At 46.0% G+C, this 17,577-nt stretch overlaps 1 protein-coding gene across 4 annotated transcripts in view; it reads right to left on the reverse strand.

Moving 5' to 3' along the window:
- Positions 1-662: 662 nt before the first annotated feature.
- Positions 663-17,577, reverse strand: part of LBH (LBH regulator of WNT signaling pathway) — an 89,251-nt gene continuing 72,336 nt past the window's right edge. For all 4 annotated transcript variants that reach the window (XM_042933334.1, XM_042933332.1, XM_042933331.1 and 1 more), the window contains one exon: positions 663-3,295. In XM_042933334.1, coding sequence (XP_042789268.1) covers positions 3,107-3,295 — 189 coding nt within the window. In that variant the 3' untranslated portion in view covers positions 663-3,106. The remainder of the gene's footprint in view (positions 3,296-17,577) is intronic.

Genomic DNA, 17,577 nt, shown 5'->3' on the forward strand with positions numbered 1-17,577 from the left:
CAGGTGTCCATCTTGGCCCTCCCAACAGATACTCTCAGGGCATCCTGTTTTCCCGCCCTTGAACTCACCACACTTATCATTTTACACTAAAGCAGGGCAGTGAGGGCTGAGAATGCTGCCCTTGTGTTTACTCCAATCTCTTAATGATGCTTGTCAATCATAGGCACTCGATGCATGTTTTGAATGACTACCAGAGCTTTTAGTGGCATATATGTCCATCCTTCACCCCCAGTCTTTGTGGATGACCTTACAAGGTACCCTGGGTGTTTCTCTTTCCTTAGAAAGGTGGCATAAAACTGGGGCTGTGTGTTAAAAGCTCCCCATGATTCTAAGCAAAACGAATGCTCGGACCTTGTCCTAGCCACCGAAATCCAAGTCTCTGGGGGTAGAACCCAGGTAGTTGTACTTTTAAAAAGCTTTCCTGGTGATTCTGATGTGCATCCAAAGTTGAGGACCACGGGCACAGAAGGAAAGGCTGCTTTCATTCAGCCAGGTGACAAGAACCATGGGTGGGTTCACCCCGGAAGGGCCAGTGGGCAAGATACAGAAGGGACCCCAGTGGAGCTCCTCTGAACTCAGCCTCTCACAAGAGTTGCATGCTGGTGCCATGCTCTGCCCGTTCCAATGGAAGAAAGAAGGAAACCAGACCAGAGTGGAAAGCATTTTCAAACTTTATTTACAACTGTCACAGTGACAAAAAGTAGTTTGGAAAAAAAAAAAAATGCTAGTTTCTCCCTGAGCCTCAAAAAAGAACAGATAGAAGTTACAGGAGGTTCATCTTACAACAGGCATTTTTACTGAAATACTAGGGTTTTTTTTTAATACGATCAATTAGAAATACACACAAGTTACTTAACAAAAAAAAAAAAAAAAAAAAAAAAAAACAAAAAAACAAAAAACAAAACAACAGGAGGCCAGATAGGAGCTCAGCCACTTGTCTAAGAGTGGCTGGGTCCCTGCAACAGGTTCGCTGCGGCAGGCCCTGACTTTAGTTGTCAGCCCCTGGCCTGCTCAGACTCCAAATGGTCGTACAAAGGCATCTAGCGACCAGCAAAATAATAAGACACCCCCATAAACACACATATACACAAAGTAGATTTGTTATGCAGTTTACAAGCACGTTCCTAGCACACGGCAAGACCAGAACAGATGAGAGAAAGGAGCAGTTGAAAGGGACACAGAAACACAGGATTTTAAAAGGCAAGGCCCCATCCACAAAGGGAGGCAGGTGCGGGATGAGGGAGGGAGGACTCTCTGCAGCCAGAACAGGACCAGTGGGAGCATGAGGGATGCCCTGGCAGTGCGGGCTGCAGGCCTCGCCCATTCCCGAGGAGCTGGAAGAAGTTATTGCCATCGGTGTGTGTGACACAAGCAGACAACACAGGGGGCAGGGCGCGGGGGGCGGGGGCTGGGGGCTGGGCGTGGGCTTCCCAGAACCAAATCCTGCTGAGGTGTTAACCGCGCACCCTCATCCCCCTGCACCCGCTCCCCGGAACCACGCTAGCCTTGAGGTATTAAATACAGCTCTATATACAAGTCCCAAACTGCGGTCCACCCAGACCCACTGGAGAGCTGCAGGGTGCCTCTGCTGGCCCAGTTCGGCCTCCAGGAGGATTTCGAGCTCACCTCTTGGCTGCACACTCACGCTGTGAGCTACAGGAGGTTTGAAGAGTGTGCCCTGCAGCCTGCTGCTCCAGATGGTTCTTAACCATAAGAAGCTCTAAGTCCAAGGCTAGCTTTCTCGCACAACTGTGCCCTTGCAGGGGACAGGGGAGAGGTGGGAGGGATGAGGGCCAATGCTTAGTGCTCCCTCATCATCATCACCGTGCCATCCACCCACCGGCATCCGGAACATCACGAGGACAAGCCAGGGATCTCATGACACCTTCAGTTTCAAACTGCTGCAAGAGAGCCCTGTTACCCACCCCCATCGGCTAAGTCTCAGATTTGGAATCTCCATTCAAGTTCATCTCCCCAACAGGAAACAGAAGGAGCCTCTCCTGCTCTCCACTCGGCTCCCACCAAAAAAAAAACAAAACAGGGCAGGAGCCCACATGGGAGTGGGTACCTCTGCTGGTCAGGCTGGCTGAGATTGGGAACCACCTCTGCCTGACTGCTATGCCCAGGGGCTGGGGAGGGGTGGGTGTCAAGGAGAAGGAGGGCCGGCCTGGTCCCGCAGCTCTGTGCCTCTCTCAGAACGGAGCAGGCCTGGGGGAGCAGGGGGCAGGGACCTTCGCGTCCAAGAGTCCACCCCGGTCCTTCCACAAGGGTGGGACGTGCTCCCTCTAGTCCCAAAGGGCTGGGCCGGCGGGGGGGGGGGGGGGAGGGGCGTGCGCAAAAGGGAAAAGCTCAAGAGCGCTGCCTCTTAAGAAACTTCCAGATTACAGCGGGTATGTGAGCCGGCCATGCCACGGCTGGAGCGAGGGTGGAGGAGGAGCCGGGAGTCCTTCCTGCCCACGCCTCACCTCGGGCTGGCTTTGCAGGCAGCCGGTTTCTACTGCTTTTCTTTTCTGCCTCCCGTTAACAGACCAACACAACCAAAATAAAAGCAAAGGCTGGTGGTGGGCAGAACTGGACAGAGAGAGAGAGAGAGATGAACACGTTGTTTTCTGATGCCCCAGCGCTGCTGGCAGGGAAATTCCTGGCTGCACTCCTCTGCTGGATGCTTTCTTTCAAACGTGTATTTTCTCTTCCTCTCCTGTTTGTTCTCTTACCCCAAATGTTCCTCGCTCGCGGTGCACATACCCTATCCCTCCCCCCACCCCCGGAGCGCACTGGAATCCCACTGCTGCCTCTAACCTGCTCCGGGTTCAGATACTGATCTCAAAGATGCACCACTTCCCCGCACCCCACCCCCCACCCCTGCTCTACGCAGCTTCCTTTCTCAGAAGGCCTTGCAAATTGTCGCAGAGGGCTCCACTGCCCAGCATCTCAAAAAAAGAAAAGGAAAGAAAAGAAAACCAACTCAGTGATTTGCAGGTGCAAAACGGAAGCCATCATTTGACATTTTCAGAACTGCTGTGGCTCACTCCCTTCTTCCATGGGAAAGAACACAGTTCAGGGACAGATGCCGTCTGGTATGACCCCCAGGGAGGCGGTGGGGACTCTATTGCTCCTTGTTGTCTTTCTCTGTGTCTTCACAGTTGTCCTGCTCGTCCTCCTGGACCACGAACTCCTCGGGGGGCCACCGGAGCTCCCCGCTCTCCACCTCGCCCTCCGTGGGCTCTACCACAATGGAGGGCAGGCGGTCCTTCACTTTGCAGGAGCGGTCAAAGTCCGACGGGTCGGGGAAGATCTGGAAGAAAAACAGAGCAGGTGTCGGGTCACACACAGTACCGGAAAAGAGAAATCCTTTTCCTTCATTTCACATACACGTGCAGAACGGAGCCCCTCCGGAGGGCCCGCCACCGTGCCAGGCTCTCAGGATCCCGGAAGGCAGGACTCAGGGAGAGGCTTCTGGGGCCAACACAGAAAATTGTGTCTCAGCAGACATTAATCCTGAAGCTGCAAGTTTTCAGGGCAGTGCCACCAAATTTGTGGTGCCACTCTGTTCGTGCCTTTTCTTGTCTTTTATTTCCAGAAAAATAATTCAAAATCATGTCACCCAGAGTAAGCCACACCTGTCTGCAGCCAGCATATTACCCCTGCAGTCTAAAGCATGTCACAGGTACCTTGACAGTGAATTCCTCCCAGAGTAATGATCAGCACCTAGTAGAAGCCAGCTCCCAGGTGCTTTACATATATAGTTTGGAACGAATACAGTTGTGCTGGAAAAATAGGTGTTTCTGATACTACCTTAAAGAATCTCAGGTTTGAAGAAGGAGGCTGCCCCAACCATACAGCCTGGAAATGAGTGGTTGTGGAATGGGATTCCAGCCCAGGTCCATCTGACCCACGTGCCCAGGCCCCCAGAACACCCTGCCCCTCAAACAGATGAGTCCTGATCTCTCTGCAACTATAAAGTCAGGGCCAAATCAGGGTTGAGGGCATGACAGGTCCCAGTCACAGGCAAGCCAGGAAGAATTCTGTTCTCACTGTTTTCACCTGTGAGTAACTCCTGGCTCCTTGATGGTTCTACACCTGGAAGAGTCTTTTCAGAGTCCCGCCAATGAGGCTTCTTTTTTAAATGCCTATTGTGTGTCCTGCCTAGAGCTGGGAGAAATCCCAACCCAGGGGATAAAAACGAGGGCCACGAGGGGCTCTGCGGATTCCCTCTGTACTTACTGCCCTATGACTACAGCTGACCCAATTCTCTGCCCAGCAGCTTAAGTACTTAATCTGATGGGCTGCTGGTCCCTTGCCATCCACAGCCTTCGGTGACACACCCGAGAGCGGGAGAGAGGCGCCTCCGTCTGGGACACTGAGGCTTACAGAACACCGATGTTGAGAGCCATGTGGTGCCTTCAGAGCCACCTCTTCCAGCCTCTCCATTTGGTAGATGAGGAAACCAAGGCTCAGAGGGGCCCGGAGACTTGCTCAAGGTCACACACCTTGTTAATGGCAAGAGAAAGGAAAGCAAAATCGGAGTGGATGGAGACACACATTTGAAGAGAGCCTGGAGATTGCCCAAGCCGGGCGCAGATCAAGATAGGCCCACGTCAGCAAACAAGGGTCCTCTCTTTTCAGGAGGTAGCAGAAATGCTCTCCTACAAACTCAAGGCCTTCCCAGCTTTTGTGATGCCCAATCTTATAGCACCCCAGCCCTGAGCACTGCCATCTCAGTCACAGACCATGTCGCAGGCCACGTCATAGGCCACGTGGGGCTTCCGAGAATCACGGGCCTCAACAAAACCTCCCCAATCCCTGCAGACAAGTGATTATTAACCATTTATCCAATAAAGCCCTATTGCTGGGGATTAAGCCTTAAGCCAGCTGCACAACCAGGCATCATTAAAGACTTAACAGGCTCATAAAAAGTATCGTAATGGCAGCCAGGAGGAAAACAAGCCAGAGGCGGGGTTAGACTAGTTGGGGCGAAAGGAGGCATGGGGACAGTGGACCCACGCTCTAGGTTTTCTCTCCCTGATGGGGCCAGCCCTGCAGTTCTGCCCTTGGGCTGTGCTGTGCACACAGACCTGATGTGCTGAGCAGGGAGAGGGTCGAGGGGCCCAGTTGGGCCCCTCCTCACTTCTCATATGGAGCTGGAGTCTGTCCATGGGGGTGAAGCACAGGTGCCTTCTGTGAATGACCTTTGGGACTGAGCAAGGGGAAGCCTGGCGAGTGGAATGCACGCCACAGTTTTCAAAGCTCTTTCAGACATCCCCTCATGGAGGTGCAGAGAGACCCTGGGCTCTGTGGGACCCATGGAACGGCTAGGATTCAAACCGAGATCTGCTGTTTTCAGTGCCTATGCCTTTTGAAAAGTGAACGGATGCCCGTTTCACACATAGAAAACTGACCAGGGAGAGTGGGCAAGACTCCGGGCCTTAACCACCCATTCAGCTGCTAGACACTCCAGCTTAGGAGCAAGGATGACCTCTGGGCAGCTAGGTCTAGAAGATGAGCTTCCCAGTCTGGACAGTTGGTCTAAATCTTCAGGACCTGAGACAGAGCTATGACATATCAAAAGGAGATGGCCGCGGGGCTCAGCATGGACCTGGGCCCCTGCCTCTTCCCTCCGACCTCAAGCCCAGGGCTGGGCCTACCTGTGACATCCCAGCAACTGGATTCTAATTATGATCACCCGAGCCAAGTAAGAGCAAAAGGGACAAGACATAGCAAGGCCAGCTGAAGGAGGAGGAGGACAGTGAGAATGGAGAGCATGTCATTTTGTTTCAGGATGGGAATAGGTCTTTAAAATTAGGGTGGGGGGGAATGTTAAAATGATGATGATGGTAATAGAAGATAAGCCAGGCACATTTGGTGGGCAGAATCTCATCCTTTACAATAATCCTATGAAGTATATAGTGATCCCTATTTTATAGATGAGGAAACTGAAGCCCAGAGAAGGCAAGGGACTTACTCAAGGCCACACAGCTAGGAAGTGGCTGAATGGGGACCTGAACTCAGACCTGTAGAACCTCAAATTTGATAACACATTGTGTAAAGCCACAGACCGCAGATTCTCTCTACGTCCATGACATTACTTCTATAACCCCAATCGGGTTATAGACTGCCGGTGACTCAGTTTCTCCTTTTGAGAAGCGAAGCGACCTTCACGTCTCACTAGATGTGTACAACTTCTTGGCAAACACACAGATGATAAAATGCTTTGAGGACATATGCTGAATTCAAACTGGAATGTCCTCTTTGGAGTCGTTTCAACAAGACTACAGTAAGTATTCAATCTCCAAGCAAGAGGCGGCAATACTCACATGGTAATTAAAATAACTCCAAACAATGCCTTTCATACCAGGAGCTGCACAATTAAGTCTTTTAAGTCCTTGGGGGAAGTCTGAGCACTGAACTTCTGATACTGTTCAGATGCCAGAGAACTTTGCTCCCTGAATGGCTCAAAGGAGGTGCCATTAAAATTTTTTTTTCCTTTACAAAGCCTATTAATTGCATTAAAAAAATCACTATAATAATCATACCTTTCCATCAAAGGTTTTATTTTATTATCAAATAATGCCAATTTATGCCTCTGAAAATTGTAGCTGTCTCCAAAGACAAACATGAGCCCAGACCAGTTTCTCATTTCCTCGCATGCAGACAGAAAGCCTTGCAAAGTGTTGCTGAGCATTTTGCCAGCACAATCTTATCTCCGACAGCTGCTTAAGAGGCTGACCCTAAGGAGGTCGAGATTTTTCCACTAAGTCATGCTTTTTAATCATCTAGGCAGCAGAAAAATGAGAGGTTGCAACTGCAATTTGACGGGGTAGGGAAGGCAGTGGAAAAAAGGACTAAAGTCAGACTTGCCAAGCACATGACAGGTAAGGCCGGGGCGGCAGGCCAGCCTGGCATGCTGTTTGCCTGCAGGAACTGGCAGGGAATAAAGAATGGCCCCTGTTCCAAAAAGAAACTGTTTCTGGTTCAACCTCTTACCCCAATGTGCCCCTTGTCTCTGGACTAGGGAAGGGGAAAAAAAAAAAAAATCCTTTTCTCTTCTCTCTGCAGCAAAGACTCATCTTCAAGAGGTCCAGAAAGGAAGATGGGAGGCTCTGAGAAGCCTTTCCCACCATAACCCCCCTGCATAGGGCAGGGCAGATCTAGAAGTATCCATCCCCAGCTGTGAGTCTCTCAGCCCTGTCCCTCCCTCCCTCTGCCGACATTGGATTCCACATCCAGCTATCCCACTGTCACGCTTGGCTGCCGGAGCTGATGGCTTGGATGAAACTAACAGACACTAAGTTCCTTCCTTTGCAAATGGAGTGAAGTGTTGAAGTGCACACACAGCATCCCGGCCGGATCCTGTGTGTCCCACGGTGTGGGAAACAGCAGGCGTTCAAACTTGGCACGAGTGAATTTTATAGAGGACACTTCTCCAGGTGGCCTCTAATCCCAACAAGCCCTGACATTTTGGGAACTCAAATGGGTTCACCTGAAAGGTCAAGGGAGCTTTAGAACCCTCTACGAGGAAGAAATGGTCTGTGAGATGTAGTTTGGGTGCCAATATACTGGAATTTCTGGCTGTATGGATGAGAGCTGTCCATTAGGACTTTCTTTGATAATGGAAATGTTCCGTCTCTGTACTAACAGTAGCCAGTAGCCACATTGGCTATTGAGCACTTGAGATGAGGCTAAATTGTTAAATTTTCTTTAACTTTTATCAATATAGACTTATCTATGTAAATATAAATTTAAATTTAAATAGCTGCATGTGGCTAGTGGCTACTGCACTGGGCAACGCAAACATAAATAGTTAAATACGAGGACCAGGAAAACAGGCTGGTCCAGGAAAACTGTCAGGATGTTTGGTTGATGGACCAACATGGGCAGCCTCACAGCAGAGTAGTCTGGGGTTGGGGGTGAGGAATTAGAAGGCTTTTCACCTGAATGTAAGAATTGCTGGTCAGTCAGCTCCCATTTCACCCATGGAGGGGAACTGAGAGGTAATATCAAATCTCCAAAGGCCTGAAATTTGGGGGCCTAGTTATCAACTGTCTGCCTCTAAGCCAGGTGACCTAAACCTGGCTGCCTCTGCAGTGGGGAGAGAAGAGAGATGTCTGGCACCTGGGATGGAAAATGTGAGCAATTCTGGTGGGAACAGCCCCTCCCCTGAGTGCACGCGTCCCTCAGCCATCATTCCTGACAAACGACTCACAAGAGCTGGCCACAAAGAGGGTGGAGGGCTCGGCAAAGAGCTGAGAGATGCTAACAGGGAAAGCGGACACCAGCCAATGCAGGAGATGAAAGGTGGCTAAATGGATACAAAGGGCTAATTACCAGCTCTGCAAGCTGAGACCTCAGGGGCCTGGGCATCCTGCTTCTCTGTGCTGGGCTGTCACAGAGGGATGGGGTGGGGTGGAGAGGGGAGGGAGGGCAGAGGCCCTGAGGTGAATAACCTGGCAGTCCCTGAGGCGCTGGGAGGGATCTGCCTCCGAACACAAAACCAGTGAGCCTCTCCCCTCTCGGGTTCCAGAGCGGGGATAATCAACCTCAAACCTGCAATGGAAAATCGCCATTCCCACAGGTGGTAGGCCAGGAGTCTGTAAGACTTGGCTTTTACTTTGTCCCCCATTTCTTATTACTTCTGTGACCTTGCTCAAGTCATTTTAACTTCTCTGAGCTTCAGTTGCCAGAGTAAAATGAGGAAGGAATTTCTGCTTTATAGTATCGTTGGCATGATTACATGCAGCTCCATGTTGAGTACCAGCATGGTACCCGAGGGGCTCAAAGCTGTGGTGGCCGATTCCCGAACTCTTCTCTTCATCTATAGATGGGGATTAATGTTCATTCCCATCTTATAGTGCTTTGGAGAGAATCAAATACCGGTATGTGTGAACATGTTCTGTAAACTTGGAATTCCTAATAATGGTTCTTATTAGGTAAAACTGCGGTCCCCAAGGAGCGCTTAGAGTGAGGGACTGAAAAGTCAATAGTCCCAATTGCTTGGGACGGGCACAAGTGAGCAGAACTCCTGGGTGTGCACGCACAATTCTAGGCCAGGTTCTATGGAGAAAGGATTTTGACTTTATCACTTCCCTCCCAATGCTTCCCAGGGTTTGGGTTGGGCCAGCTGGAACGAAAGCCACTGGCTTGGTCCAGGACCTAGTCTAGTCTTCAGTGGATTCCCTGTAGCTAGTGATCTTCTCATCATGCACCACCCCACCCCCACAGACCTTTCTAGGGGCCTGCTGCCTCTCAGCTTCCCTAAGTCCGGGTTTCTTCTTTTTCTTGGAGAAAAACAATGGATTGGCCTTGTGTGTTTATTCCTTCCTAGGAGGGGCTGGTTTATAACAATGGGCAGATCTCTACCAGCATCCTGCTCTGCCAAGGGCTGAACGAATGAGCAGCAGCTAATCCAAATGAAAAGTCACCCTGCTTTTTGACCCCTAACAATATCCAAAGGCAAGAAATATATATGTTCTTTGAAACATTTGCCTCCTGCTATTGTACCACCACCACCGCCGCCATCATCATCATCATCGTTATTTGCATTTTAATGACTTTTCAAAGTGAAACGTGGCTGGTAAGAACAGAAAGAATTATAGCAAAGGGACAGAGTGGTTCCTAACTAGATTCAGGGAGGAAGAACAGTCTCATCTCCATTGGGATGCTAGTCACCTCCTTCTCTCCATCCGTGACACTTTCACTATGCTCAAATCCCCCTGGCCTGGGACTACAGAATATCCACCTCACCCTCTCCTACCCTTCTCTGGTGTCTCTAATCCTATGGGAGACTTGAGGAGAGATTTAAGGCTTTGTAACAACTGTTGGATCTCCTTCCTTTGGATTAAAGATGCTTAAGCCTCCAGCCCCGAAACTTAAAAGAAAAGGAAATCCTCTAGATAAACACCATCCTTCATAAACATCTCTCAAACACACACCCATCCTGCAGGTCAAGAGTTCCAAATTCCAATTAATTAGCACTAATTGCTGCTGATAACTCTGGGCCCAGTGAGTTGACAGGGCTTTTGGAATGTTAAAGAACACTTCTCTCAAAGTTCTTCAGGGCAGTGAGAAAGAGACTGCAGTTATCTGGCATAGATGATTTCAAATCCCCACATCCTACCATCCTAAGGACTATATTAGCATTGCCCTTTAGAAAGAAGACTTGCCTCCTGGTCACCTCTGGGCCTCTAGGGATGACAGATAGCTTTTTTTCATCCCTCTCCATTGGTACAGCCAAATGTCCCAGAGCCACACCTACTCTCTCTCAAAAAGCCTAGACTGAGGCGGCCAACCATTCCTTCATTTTCCATTTTGGAGACAAAAGTCTTGAATATTTGGCCTAGTCCCACAGCCATCCCACCCTTGTGTGGAGTCCCCTTCCGAACCCCTACCACACATGGCTCCCAAAGACATCCCTGCATGGAAACAAGTCTCTCAAGTTTCTGAGGATTCCCTTACAGCCCTGCCCCATGGCTTTAGCTCGGCCGTCATGCAAAACCACCACCTCTGTGGCACACTACCAGGTCATTTGGCTTTTGGCTTCACAGTGTCTCCTGATTCTTACACCCCTGCTCTAGGCATCATCCTAGGCTTTTCTTCAGACAGCTTCCCGGCTTCTCCTGTCCATCAGAGGAGGAGGATTCCCCAACCTACAGCTGCACTTCCACTTTCCCACCTTCTGTGAAACATCTCCATTTGGATGACACCCATCATCTCCAACTCAACTTGTCCCAAAGTGGGGTCATCAGCTAATATACCTATCTTTCTTTGAGTTAAAAACATTATTCTTTCTTCCCAAATAGGAAGTGTTGCTTGATAGCAGGTCCTATAAAAGACCTGCTGGAGATTTTAGTTGGTCAGAGCTGCAGTATTGATGCCACAACATGGATACAAACAGGGCTGTATTCCTAGAGGCTGTCTACACTAACAGGGAGGCGATGGCCCTGCTGTCCTCTGATCAGACATATTCCTTCTGTTTAATCTAGAGCAGCCATTCTCAAAGCTCATATCCCAAGGTCTTTTCATGGAAGGAGTGTACATGGGGTTAAAATATTTTCTTAATACAAAGATGTTATTTGCCTTTCTCTCTGTGTTGACACCTGCACTAATGGCATAAGGAACACTGGTGTGTGAAACTGCTGGCACCCTGGCAAGAATGAATGGTGTAGCAGCAAACTGTACTTACAGGTATTATATTCTTTACCACAGCACACAATAAAAAAAAGACTTAGTATCCTTGACAAAGCTGTAAAACTTAACTTTTATTAAACATTGACTCTTAATTTTTTTTAATGTTTATTTATTTTTGAGAGAGAGAGAGAGAGAGAGAGAGTGGGGGAGGGACAGAGAGAGAGACGGAGACGGAGGGTCCAAAGCAGGCTCTGCACTGACAGCACAAAGCCTGACGCGGGGCTCGAACTCATGAACCTTGAGATTATGACCTGAGCCGAAGTCAGTCGCTCAGCTGACTGAGCCACCCAGGTGCTCCTAAATATTGACTCTTAGGTACATGTTGCTTTAGTATTCTATGTGATGAAATGGAAAGCCAGCAGACAGCTCACTGCTGCTGTACTTCAGAGCACATCTCAAGGAAGAGCACGCGTGCAAAGGAGTTGCCAGCTGAACTAGCCACTATTTCCACGGAACACCATGGTTACTTGAAAAAAATGACCGCCCAACAAACCATGGTTATTTTGACTTGGGTATTTGGGGGGCATGTCCTCAAAAGTGAACAAAACAAGCATGTCACTTCACGGAAAATGACTAATATTTGTTACCAATGATAAAAATCAAACTTTCAAGCATAAATCATATCAGCCACCATAACCTTGTCAGCTTCCTAATTACTTGAAGACTTTCTGATGAGACCAGTAAAGACATGAACAAATGTGACTTTTTGACATTTTATAATGACACGTGTCAACATTTGGAAGACCTGTCTTGTCCAGCCAACGTGTGTCTTCCAAATGACCGACGCACCACATCACAAAACCAAACATGGGTAAAAGACTCATTCAAAGTGTAAGACAGACTACTGGGTTTTAATGTAAGAGTACAACTACTTTGTTGATGAGATTTCAGATTCCATGTTGCTACTAACCTTTAAGAAACTACCACTTGCTGAGTTTTGGTGAAATACCAAAGAAAAATATCTGAATAAGGCTATTAAGATATTTCTTCCTTTTGTTAGCTTTTCTAATATATCTGCATAGGCCCAATTTTCTTTATTTACTCCAACCAACACTTATTGTAACAAATTGAATGCAGAAGCAGACATGAGAGGCTAGCCATTTTCTGTTAAGCCAAATATTAAACAGGTTTGCCAAAATGTAAAACAATGCCTTTCTTCTCACTAAACTTTTTTTTATGTTAGTTTGGTTTTGAAAACATATTTGTCTTTATTAAGAACTGTTATTTATATTAACATGCAATGGTTTTACAGTTATTTTAAAATAGGGTTTTTTAAATATTTTCTAATTATATTTGAAAGAGAGAGAGAGAGAGGGAGGGAGACAGTACTTGAGTGGGGTAGGGGCAGAGAGAGACACAGAATCTGAAGCAGGTTCCAGGCTCTGAGCTGTCAGCACAGAGTCTGACGCTGGTCTCAAACTCATGAACTGTGAGATCATGATCTGAACTGAAGTTGGAAGTCCAACCAACTAGGCACTTGGTTTTACTGGTTTTTTTAAAGAATTTCATTTATTTATTTATTTAGAGACAGAGCGTGTGTATGAAAGCGAGCGGGGGAGGGGCAGAGAGAGAGAGAGACAGAGAGACAGAGAGAGACAGAGAGAATCCCAAGCAAGATCTGCACTGCCAGCACAGAGCCTGACACGGGGCTTGAACTCATGAACCATGAGATCATGACTTGAACCAAAATCAAGAGTCTGACACCCAACCAACTGAGCACCCAGGCACCTTGGTTTTACTGTTATTATAAAGGAGTTAATACAGAAAATTTTTACACATTCTGTTTTAATATCAAAAGATATGATCCACATAAACAAATACCTCTGGGGGTCCTAAATAATTGTTAAGAATGGAAAAGGGGCTGAGATCAAAACATTCGAGAACTGCTGACCTAGAGAAAGAAAAAGCACCCTCGGGAAGATGACCACATAAGTCAAGGTTGAAGGACAGTATGTTTTCAGACTGAAAAGATTTGAGAGGAGCATAAAGCTGCCTTCAAACAGCCAGAAGGCAGACATGAAGAAAAGAGAGCAGATTTTTTAATTCCAGAGGGTGGATCTATCTAGGATCAGGGTGGAGGATCTCACCTCATCATACAACAGTCTAACAGAAGTAATAGCATCGGCTCTCTCCCCTAGAGATGGGGAAATCAAGGCCAAAAGAGGTGATGTGAGTTTCCTTAGGCGACACAGACAGAAGCCAAGCCAAGATTAGAAACCAGTTATCCAGATTTGTAGTCCATAATCTTACAGCTCTGAGAGGTTCTGAAATCCACGTCACCGGCTGTGTCCAAAGAGCACCCAAGTGACCCAACGTCATGCCACTGTTGCATGCGCTCCCACGTCTGAGATGCTAGAGTGTCACGGTTGGATTCCACTTTTTGTTTGTATGCTCTCTAAAAGAATTTTGAAAAATTCTGTCATTTCACTCATTTTTAAATCGACACCTGAAACTTCTGATATATCATAAACATCAACGTTTTAAAATAAAATGTTTATACCATTCTTTTAAATGTACCCAATGCCTTGTATAAGCATTTAAAAAAAATTTTTTTTAATCTTTATTTTTGAGAGAGAGAGAGACAGAGTGTGAGTGGGAGGGGCAGAGAGAGAGGGAGACATAGAATCTGAAGCAGGCTCCAGGCTCTGAGCTGTCAGCACAGAACAGAGCCAGACGCAGGGCTTGAACTCACAAACTGCGAGATCATGACCCGAGCCAAAGTCAGACGCTCAACCAACTGAGCCATTCAGGCGCCCCTGTACACAATGCCTTATAAACACCAAAGCAACTTGGTGTCAACCCTCACCCGTTAAAAAACTCATAAACAAGCTCTTAAATTTTATCCTTTTCTCTGTTTGAAAATGTTTCTCCATTCTACTGTTCTATAGAATTTTAACTTAATAGAAGCTTTTAGTCATGAGGTTTTCTCATACTTCTCTGCAGCAAAGAAATGTATTTATGGATATAAATTGATAGTTAATATTTGTATATCAAATGACCCTAAGGCCTGTTAGGGAAAAAAAAAAATCTGGATTGGTTCATTGCAGCTATTAGTATATAACTGATCAATAAAATACCACAAATAATTGTTACATACAAAAAGTAATCTTTTTTATTGGTTTCTTAATGTGATAGATAGTGGGATTTATGGAGCTTCCCAGTCAGTAATATTTTGAATGGCCCATTTGTTTGGTTCCCTCAGGGCTTCAACACCCTGGGGAAAGTACCTTAAAAGATTCAGGAGGGCAAGACACAAGTCCTTCTCTTATAAAAGAGGAGGAAAAGAGCACCTGGGTGGCTCAGTTGGTTAGTCAGACTTCGGCCTGAGTCATGATCTCGCGGTTTTTGAGTTCAAGCCCCACATCAAGCTCTGTGTTGACAGCTCAGAGCCTGGAGCCTGCTTCAGATTCTGTGTCTCCCTCTCTCTCTGCCCCACCCCTTTTTGTGCTCTCTCTCTCTCTCAAAAACAAACATTAAAAATATAATAAAAAAATAAAACAGGTGGAAGGCAATCTTGACAGGAAAGGTAGGGAAAGAAAACCGGAGAAGCCCGTCTTCAGGAAATGCAATGTTAGAAAAGCAACAGAAGGAAGCTGAAGATGTGGAAACAGGTTTCCCGAAAATGCTCTCTGCTGTCACATCCCTTGGAAAGTTCCTGTGAACCCCAGGGCAGCTGTCCTCTGGTGTTAACACTTTGTTAAAACATCAAGTAGCACATACATAGAACATCATTAAGAAGTCATTTGGCATGAAAACCTCTAATATTAGGGTGCCAAGGAAAATAGCCAGGAAGGATCCTAATGCTCCAACTGTCACATCTGAGGGGGCAAATGACCAAAGAAATACGGAAATCATAATGGAGTGTTAGCTGATCTTTAAGAATGCTTTCATCTAAGAGGATACAACGGTTGAAGAAAAGAAATTCCTTCATGATAACAATAGTGATGCCAGCCTTGGGAAGTTGGACACCACTGAAATTATTTATCCCTCCATGTCCACATACACATTATGGCTCAATTATATTTTTTCCTTACTCATTTGTTTAAAAAATATTTTTAAAAAAAAAATTTTTTTTTAACGTTTTTATTTATTTTTGAGACAGGGAGAGACAGAGCATGAACAGGGGAGGGTCAGAGAGAGGGAGACACAGAATCTGAAACAGGCTCCAGGCTCTGAGCTGTCAGCACAGAGCCCGACGCGGGGCTCGAACTCACGGACCGCAAGATCATGACCTGAGCTGAAGTCGGCCGCTCAACCGACTGAGCCACCCAGGCGCCCCTAAAAAATATTTTTAAAAAATGAAACAATATCACCACACAGATGGAAAACTAGTATTGCTTGTCATAGGCGGTAACCATGAAAATACACTAACATTTGTGAAGTTTGTCCGAGTAACACCTAAATTGACTAGTCTGTGAATCCTACTGGAACATCGGCTTAGGCTGTTTACTTGTTGCCAAGAAGCTGAGGCTTGCACAGTTGTTGGGTAAAAAGTCCCTGAGCACTGCGCCCAAAACTTCCATTATATTCAGATCTACTTCTAAGAGCACAGTCCCTCCTGAATTCCGAAGCAATATTTCTAAACCATGACCATTCCATGAGCCAGACCTGGAGCCCCAGAAAACCAAGATGGCCTAAGGGACTACCCGAATGTCCATCCAAATTTCATGGGTCTCCAGGCAGAGGCGATTTCACTAGTCTTCCTCAAGGTCACGTGGTTCTCCAATGTCATTAATAGAATAAAGGAGACAAGGAGAGCAATCACTGACCCATTTATATCTATAATCCAGAGTGTGTCAATCTGCCCACAATGGGACAAAAATATAATCACCAGCTATTTTGCAATGCTGGCTAAATACAGCCTAAGCATCATTAATTGTTATCATCTCTGCTCAAAATAAGCAATTAACGAACTAAAGGAAGATGTACAACATCTAAACACTCTGAAATAACCAAACACCTTTCTGACTCTACCCACAAAGTTCCTCCATGATCCCAACTCTACAGATTTTACACCCCTGAAATTCTGTGTGCTAGAGCTTTCCAGACAAGAAGCTTATATTTTGATAAACACTTCTATTTGTTTTGTTTTTTAAGGTCATATATAATCAAGAGGCTTAATGATGTTGAATCTCTTTGAATCAGTAGCTGTACTTCCAAGAATTATTCCAAGGAAAGAAATCAGGCCTGTGCAGAGATTTATGTAAAATAATGTTCAGAGCAGCATTCTTTGTAGGAACAAAATACGCTACAACCAAAGATTCAGCAGTAAGAAGTGGCACATCACGAAATGAAACACCATTTTACAAAGAAAAACAAATGGACATAGTTACAAATTATAGTAAGTGAAAAAAGACTCAATAGAGCGTATGTATACGCTCTCTAGATATTATATGTATATAATAAATATACATATTTGTCTCAATTTTGTCTTTTTAACATAAAGACATACAAAAATACTAGAAGCAAACATACCAAAATATTTCAGTGATAGAAATATGGTGGATTTTTTTGTATTTTAAATTTTTCTAAATTTCTAAAAGGAATAAATATTACCTTTTTAATTATAACACACACACACACACACACACACACACACACACACACACACAGCATCTTTTGACTTTAAAACTCTGTCCTAAGACTCTACTCTGAGGAAAATAGTATTAACTATAGACAAAGATTTATACATAAAGTTATATATAAATTTTCACATTATTTATAGGAGGAAAACTTATACAATCTAAAAGTTTTCAACAACTGCAGAATGGTAAAAAGAATCATGTTGTAACCATGGGACATGACATTGTTCAGTTATTAAAACTGCTGGCTTTAGGGGCACCTGGGTGGCACAGTCGGTTAAGCGTCCGACTTCAGCCAGGTCACGATCTCGCGGTCCGTGAGTTCGAGCCCCGTGTCAGGCTCTGGGCTGATGGCTCGGAGCCTGGAGCCTGTTTCCGATTCTGTGTCTCCCTCTCTCTCTGCCCCTCCCCCGTTCATGCTCTGTCTCTCTCTCTGTCCCAAAAATAAATAAAAAACGTTGAAAAAAAAAATTAAAAAAAAAAAAAAACTGCTGGCTTTAAAGCCTTTATAAGACAAGTTGTAATGATGTGATGCTGATGACTTATACACTGTGAAGTAAAAAAGGCACAACACAACTGTGATTTTGGCTACCTGAAAATACAAGTGCGCTGGAAAAGAAGGGAAAAGTTGCTACAATGTGAACAGCTGTGACTCAGGCATGGTGGGGTTATGATGATTTAGAAAACAAAAAGGTTAAAGAAAGTTAAAATTCCATCACGGGCAGAGGTTACTTTTAAAATTTGAGGAGTTAGCGAAAGAACAATAAAATACGTACTTTATCGGTGAAAATATAAACTAACTGGGAAGAGG

Source organism: Panthera leo, chromosome A3 (genome assembly GCF_018350215.1).
Source record: "Panthera leo isolate Ple1 chromosome A3, P.leo_Ple1_pat1.1, whole genome shotgun sequence".
NCBI lineage: Eukaryota > Metazoa > Chordata > Mammalia > Carnivora > Felidae > Panthera > Panthera leo.